The following is a 7,909-nucleotide window of genomic DNA, read 5'->3' on the forward strand; positions in this document are numbered from 1 at the left end:
GGAAAAACTGAGATGACCCCAAACTAAGATACCATTTGGAATGCAAAACCGAGCTATACAGTCGTGCAAGAGGTATATCCACTGGAAATCGTACGTTTTTTTCAATGTGATGAAAGTTGCCACTTGCAGATTTCAATCCTATTCTATGTTGTGAGTGACATCATAATTTAATAAAAACTTTAAACATAATCTATTCTTTAGAGCAAGATGAGCAAGACCAACGGCCAGACAGGAAGAAAAGACGCAGGGCATTGTCTGGGTCAAGTAGTTCAAGTGCTAGCTGGCACACTTGATCTACCATAATACTTGCATCCTTTGCAATGAAGGTATCAATGCTGGCACATTGAAAAGAAACCCTGGTAAGTCTTTTGTATGTAAGATTCAAATGAATTTTGATAATTGTTTTTCTTGCTCCTCATTGTAGGCTTGTATCGTGCACCTGATAATGTCTACCAGGACCAACTGAAAGGAGTTTGATGCAGAGAGCAAAGCGACGAGGTGATGACTGGGGACTTGAAGTTGCTGGTCGCCTGGTGGCAGAAGAGGCAGTATATCATATTCGATGCAGAAGAGACTTTGAGAACCCTGTTACAAAGTCTGAGGTAACATTATATGGATACACAATACAGCTGTACAATACAACTCACATTTCTTATCCTGAGGGAAGAAAAATAATTTTTAATAGTGAAACTTTTGATTTCAAAATAATGTATTCTGCAAGATTGATATGGGTCCAGGAATGAGGGGGACTAATAAAGGATAAGAAATGTGAGTTGTATTGTACAGCTGTATTGCGTATCCATATAATGTTACCTTAGACTTTGTAACAGGGTTCTCAAAGTCTCTTCTTCATCGAATATGATATAGTGCCTCTTCTGCCACCAAATCTATAATACCAGACAGGCAACCAGCGACGTCACGTCCCCAGTCATCACCTCGTCGCTTTGCTTTCTGCATCAAACTCCTTTTCAGTTTGTCCTGGTAGACATTATCAGGCGCACAATACAACTGCCGAGCTCTGTCTGGATAAAAGGTAGCCATATAGAGTATGTGCATGATTAAATTATTCTACTTTGAGTGGAAGCCTACAATGAGGAGCAAGAAAAACAATTATCAAAATGCATTTGAATCTTACATACAAAAGACTTACCAGGGTTTCTTTTCAATGTGCCAGCATTGATACCTTCATTGCAAAGGATGCAAGTATTATGGTAGATCAAGTGTGCCAGCTTGCACTTGAACTACTTGACCCAGACAATGCCCTGCGTCTTTTCTTCCTGTCTGGCCGTTGGTCTTGCTCATCTTGCTCTAAAGAATAGATTATGTTTAAAGTTTTTATTAAATTATGATGTCACTCACAACATAGAATAGGATTGAAATCTGCAAGTGGCAACTTTCATCACATTGAAAAAAACGTACGATTTCCAGTGGATATACCTCTTGCACGACTGTATAGCTCGGTTTTTTCATTCCAAATGGTATCTTAGTTTGGGGTCATCTCAGTTTTTCCAGTCCTCATGTAGTCTTCTGATTAATGCTGCATCATCCACACTCTCAGAATAAGACAACATCTGTGCATAGCCTTTTTGGGTGACTTTTGAGAGCTTTTGAATCTCAGTCTCAGGACCACCACAGATGAAGCACCTTAAGCCACAAGCTACAGAATCCTCTTCCATGTTGTCTACTAAAAGACAAGTGTCATGATTGTTTAACTAATGATTGTTCAATGTAAGCAATAGGCTAGAGAAAATTGACATCTAAATTCACAGTAATCAAAAGTTTTGCCAGCAGAGGAAAATAAATGCCAAAAAGTAGATAAACTACCGTACCTTAAAATCGTCCAGACATATTTGTATGTCTGAACACTCCCGCTCCTTCCCCACATGCAGACAGTGTATCCCACTGAGCATGTGCACAGTAGGTGTACACTCTTATCAAGTGTTTAGCAATATTTTCTTATTTTATTTTTCAGAATAGAATCAATTCAACAACACCCCAATCCCCTACCATTGATTATACACTGATTATACACTAAAAATAACCAATATACCAATATTAGATGGCCAGGGAGACATTTTTACTCAAAAATAATGGTTGGAATGGATTCAGCACCCCTGAAAACCCCTAGTTAGACACCTCACAAGACTTTTATTTCTTTTCATATTTTTCACCCAAGCCCTCTGGGCTCCTTAACTTTGATTGGCTCTCCAGGATTTTCCACGAGGATTTGGGTTTAAATAAATTGAGAGGTGATTCTAGACACCTATAAGAACACATTGGTGAAGAAAGCTATTGGTAGTAAATTTTTTCACAGATGGTCCAAATATTTTGCTAAAATTCCCTAACTATAATTCTTTCCAAACAAAATTTGCATATAGATATCCAATCTCCTTACATGCATTAAATATTGAATAAGTTCTGACCTACGATGCAGCATAACTGTGATTTTGTGGAACTGAGCCAGTGCAGCCGGAGCGGAGGGCCACTCCACACTCTTTCCATAGTCGGCCATCGTGCGCACGTTAGCAAATCTGCTCTCCACCTCCCAGAAGTGAGCCTTGACCTTGTAGCGCTTATAGCAGCCCATGATGGTGTAAATGGCTCTCATGCGCCGGCACCTCATACGGGCCAGAGCACCACGCCAAACCTAGAGGATGGAGTTTGAGAAGGAGGCATGAAAAGTAAGGAAAGCGAAAGAAAAACAGACAGAAAACATGAGGGGATAAGTGAATAATGTAATGAAAGCAGCGGCGTGAGAGAGGAGAGAAAGGTTTCAGTGAAGCTTGCATTAAAAATTCACATGCCCTGGCACAAGACCAGTAGACAGTAGACACTCCTGCTGCATTGGATACAAACATATACTTCAGTTGAAGAACCAGACCTAATTTTAGAGTAATCAGAAGTAGGTCACAGGAAAATTGAAAAACAGCTAGGGCGTTTCATGGTGCACAAGAAATAATTAATTCAATGTAACTATCCTCTGATCGCATTAATTATCTCAATTATTGCTACTGTGATTTGCTGTCTCCGATTTCATTTGGCAGACGAATTACAGTCAAACATAACTGATAGCCTTATTAATCAGGCCGCGTACAATTTTCTTTTTCTCCAGCAGTCTGAATAAGATGTGGATGAGGATAGCAGTGATGCTGATGAAGTGAGAACTGATGCTCAAGTTGTCTTTATCTTTAAATAAAACATAATTTATTTGTCTAGTGATGTAGATACTGTAACAATCGATATTTCCAATATTTGTAATTTTGTTTTGGGCTATTAATATCTTCAATTGAATGATGCTTAAAAATTTGAAAAAACTACTAAGGCACTGAAAACAGGCAAGTAAAATAATCATTAAAGGTAGGTTAAGTGATTTTTTCAGGTAGGTGATAATTGTTAAGCCAATCAGGAGAGAGCACTGAAAATGCATTTTCTGTTAAATAAAGAGCTGGAGAGACATGGGAGTACTATCAGAATAATATTTAACACTTATTTTAACCAAAGTAAATCACTTACCCTACCTTTAACTAACCAACTAGAGAATGCATTCACGTAATTAGGAGGCCCTCATGTTACCTTCTGTATGAACAGCACGAGGATTGGGATGAGAGCAGACCTCTCCTGCTCCAGGGAAAAGAGCGACCGTGGTGTTCGGACAAACAGCTTAGTATGTCCGTAGGCCACGTCGTCTTGGAAACCATGCTGGGTGACGATGGCTTCCACGGCCTCCCTGTCTGTGGCCATTAAGTGGTTCGGCCATGTGTATTCACATGTCATTTTATACCTACAGGGCATACAGGAAAGGCGGAGTCAAGAATCACATTTTATTCTAAAAAGGACCCATTCACACCTTTTTAAGCTATAGTCATATAATTGGTCCTCACTAATGCTCAATATTTCTGTGTTCTCACTCTATGTCTCAGAGGAGGGCTGTAGGCAGTTCAGAAACCTGCCTACCAGTGACATCATCGGTAGGCATGTTTGGTCATTTCAAATATTTCTAACTTTTTTCTCCTTTCTTTTTTATTAATGCAAGAACCATGGCTTCTATTTCAGCATGCTAACTTTCCAGGAAGAGAAAGGCTGTAGTTTCCATTAGTTTGGAATCCCATCGATGATGTCATTGGTAGGCAGGTTTCTGATCTGTCCATAGCTCACTAATGAGACGCAGAGTGAAAATGGGTGAAGTGGTGTTAGCTGAATCCTTCCAGTTCCAGCATTGTTACTGTCTGTATATGTTGGGTTCATGTGAACTGTTATAGCATAGTCATGTCTCATGTACTACAGTAGATGGCCAAGAAGACTGCTAGTATACAGAGTTTACTCATTCCTCACCTCTGAAGAAAGCGTGCGTATAGTTGCCGGTAAGCAAAGCCCGCCCTGCGTACCCTGACATTCTCCAGCAGGCCCAGGTAGGCCACCTGGTGCTGGCAACGAGGGTCATCAAATAGCACTGGAGACTTCATCTCATTAGGCTTTACACAGCGCACATAGTAGGGCTCCTGCAACACCGGACAAAAGAATATGTCTTTGTAATGTCTTTGTGGTTGGACTGGAGATCAGACTACATCACACTGTGAGGCCTAAAATATTTCAGAGAGAGAGAGAGAGAGAGAGAGAGAGAGAGAGAGAGAGAGAGAGAGAGAGAGAGAGAGAGAGAGAGAGAGAGCGCGACACAGCCAAGCTACAAAATGGTAAACTGACTGCAATGACCTTAACCATACTTGCAAAATAATTACACACCAGCTACAGTAAGAAGCTATGTTTCCTGACACTTCCAGTGCATTTCCTTTACACAACAGCATAATTAACAGCACATTAAACAGCATATTCATCTTAGAAGATCACGTTCTCTGTGTTGTTTTGCAGCTGGATTCCAACAGGGACACATTTTTTCACTTTTCACTTTCCCCGCCAAAGAAAGGAGATTTGAACGATATGCTCTGTATGCCACATCCCTGTCAAAGGCACTTGTCAGTTTCAATGATACACATGTGTGCACAACCCCAACTTCAGTTCAGTTCAGTAGAGGCTCGACACAACAGGCTATTAAAAGTAAAGCTAGTCAGATGAAGAGATTGGTCACAGTTACTCCCACACAGAAACTGTGGGAGAAAGCATCCATGCACTCATTCAGCGTGATCTAAAATATAAAAAAGGAACTGTTGCCAGGAGAGTCTCCCCCCTCATTTTGCCTCAGCCACATGGAGATGTATCAGCAGCGCGACAGTAGGTCATCCCAAAATAACAGTAGGAAATGTCAGACCTCCGTCAATGGAGCTGAGAGCGACGTGAGCTCCATGCTTTGTTGTGCATTCCTTTCCTTCTCCATAAACACACAACCAGACAGGATGGGAATTAGTGACCTACAAATCTGTTGCTCTCTGACCCAAAGGAACACATCACTATGTATACAAATCACATACAGTACTTCCACTTGGCTGTCTTCCAAGGAGAGCAAGAAGAGATTCAGATAACCATTAGAGAGACCAACTCTTTCTCGAGTGCACTGGCCTCAGGCGAGTGACAGTAAAGTAAACCAAAAGGCAGATCTGGGTCAATGCTAAACACTGACGACAAAAAAACAACAACAATAAAAAAAACGGTGTCCCTGATTTGCCAACTGTTGCACAGAGTGATATGCAACCTGTTTTGGTAGAGAAAGCAACATATCGTACAAATCAATTACCTAGAAACCTTTTGGTGTGTGCATAATGTCCTGCAAAAGCATCATATGTATACAGTATGTGTGGAAGAAAAGCTAACTCAAAGTGTAAAAATGGGCCTGTAAGGTCATTTTTTATACACAGAGTTAAATGAACACTTGGGGTTTTACGGTTTGTAAATCATGGCAATAGCAATTATCCCTTTGTTAAATTGCATCTACGTGTTTCTTGGCGTTTTCATATACATAAAAGAAATGCACCTCAGGGTGCAAGCACTGCCCACACCAAGTTCTCTCCATTCCCGAAATATGTCCATTATGTAATCTTGACCTTTATTATGACCTTAACCTTTGACCTTTGATTATGACCAAGTTTCATGAAAATCAGCTCATCTGTTCTGAAGTTATTTTGCTCACAGAAACAGAAACACACACACACACACACACACACACACACACACACACACACACACACACACACACACACACACACACACACACACACACACACCACACACACACACACACACACACACACACAGGACCTATTACAATAGGGAGAGAAGGGAATTCAGGATGTGACATCAAACATCACTGACCTTGCAAGCCAGTTTATCCACCAGGGCCACGATGGAGTTCTTAAAGAGGGTGCCTGCAGTCAGGGGCCGCTTGGTGACCTCTGTGATGCCAAGCTGACCATCTGGCCACATCTCCTTCAGGACTGGATTGGCACTAACAGACAGAGAGAGAGAGAGAGAGAGAGAGAGAGAGAGAGAGAGAGAGAGAGAATAGATAACATGGTAAAAGGAGGCCAAAGAGTGCAGAAAGGACATCATCAAATAATTAATGGGAGACAGAGTAAAAAAAGTGTTAATTTGTCTCAGAGAATCTGGTTCTATTTGTGCACTATGATATGAGTCAGATTAACACTCAGGATTTTACTGAGTAGCAGGGGAGCGAGAGATGAGAGGGTGTTGAGTAAAGTGATGGAAAGTCATTTTCACTCATCCCAGTTTCTGAAACTGTCTTGAACCTCGTCATGTTAATGATAAGCTTTATTGTCTCCGAAGGGATATTTGTCTTCAGTCTGTTCAAATGCAACAACAAAAAACAACACATAACCAAAACAACACATTACATTACACAACACAACACAACACCAAGACAGTACATGAGTGTAAGTGCTAACTTATTGTTCATATCAGAAAGTGTTGGGAGACAAAAATGGTGAAGGATGCATTTGGCACCTGTTATACATGAGACGCTTGAAATCTTGGAAAAGCGGGTCCTTGTTCTTGTCCAAAAAGCCCTCGACAGAATATCTGAAATAGAGATAAATTAGATAAAGTCAATACATGTGACAGTAAGAGCGGTAGATTTGGCTACGGCTAATGGAGACTCCTGGCTGAGGAGCAGTCAATTGAAGTGGTGTGCCACAAAATAGAGATAGGGTCGTAAAATTGCACCATAACTCATGTAATCATACATTAAATTAATGGGGTCAGCTGACCCCTTTTTTCTTCCATTAGCATTGCTACAAAATGCTAAGTGGACAAGTGCACATTTTTAGTGGCCCAAGCAGCGAAGTATCTGGGTCTCAGAAACGTTACAGTTACCAAACTTGGCAGATAGGTTGTAAATCTCACACACTATTGGCCAGATGGTGGCGCTATAAAAATAACGCTCAATGGTTCCTAAATAACAACCTTCTACACCTCCTACCTCATTCCTCTCTTTCACACACAGCACTTCTGACTGAACGCGTCACAAAGTCCGTAAGCAGAGGCTTAGAATAATAGTCACGCTGCTTTAGTCGATTTACAAATGAGGCACATGGATAAATTCCCCAGAGCTTATATTTAAAATCTCTATCTAGGGGGCATTGCCTGACGGAGTGAGCTGTACTAAATTCACAGAGACATTCCTTGAAGCTAGGCAGTACATTGGGCATTTGGAATATTTAGGGAAGCATCACCATTCTGGCACGTGTGGTGATGTTATGTAAACCGTCCGACCCTTTGGGTTGAAGGAGGGTAGGCTACTGTACATGACGTAAGACATTTTGGAAACGATGCTCCTGAACCAGTGACGCCTCAAACCTCTTTTCCATCCACTCTTTCCTTCCCTTTCAACTCCTCTTCCTCTTTCACCTCACTCCTTCTTTCTCTTTCCTGTCTCTCTCCCTTTGTCTTTTTCTCCTTCTCTCTCTTGCTCACTCTCTCACACATACTAAACACATTCAACTCA

The 7,909-nt window shown here is 41.1% G+C and overlaps 1 protein-coding gene across 4 annotated transcripts in view; it reads right to left on the minus strand.

Moving 5' to 3' along the window:
* Window positions 1–7,909, minus strand: part of myo1g (myosin IG) — a 419,914-nt gene that overhangs the window by 396,645 nt on the left and 15,360 nt on the right. For 3 of the 4 annotated variants that reach the window (XR_013934045.1, XR_013934046.1, XM_080442178.1), the window contains exons 13-17: window positions 6,910–6,984; window positions 6,262–6,394; window positions 4,333–4,499; window positions 3,574–3,781; window positions 2,424–2,647 (exon numbers count right to left, since the gene is read on the minus strand). Coding sequence is in view for 1 of the 4 variants with exons in the window: in XM_080442178.1 (XP_080298304.1) it covers window positions 2,424–2,647; window positions 3,574–3,781; window positions 4,333–4,499; window positions 6,262–6,394; window positions 6,910–6,984 (807 nt within the window). In the remaining 3 variants the exon portion in view is untranslated. The remainder of the gene's footprint in view (window positions 1–2,423; window positions 2,648–3,573; window positions 3,782–4,332; window positions 4,500–6,261; window positions 6,395–6,909; window positions 6,985–7,909) is intronic. The other variant, XR_013934047.1, reaches the window with a different exon arrangement.

The sequence above is a fragment of the Gymnoscopelus braueri genome (assembly GCF_963280865.1).
Source record: "Gymnoscopelus braueri genome assembly, chromosome: 11".
Taxonomy (NCBI): Eukaryota; Metazoa; Chordata; class Actinopteri; order Myctophiformes; family Myctophidae; genus Gymnoscopelus; species Gymnoscopelus braueri.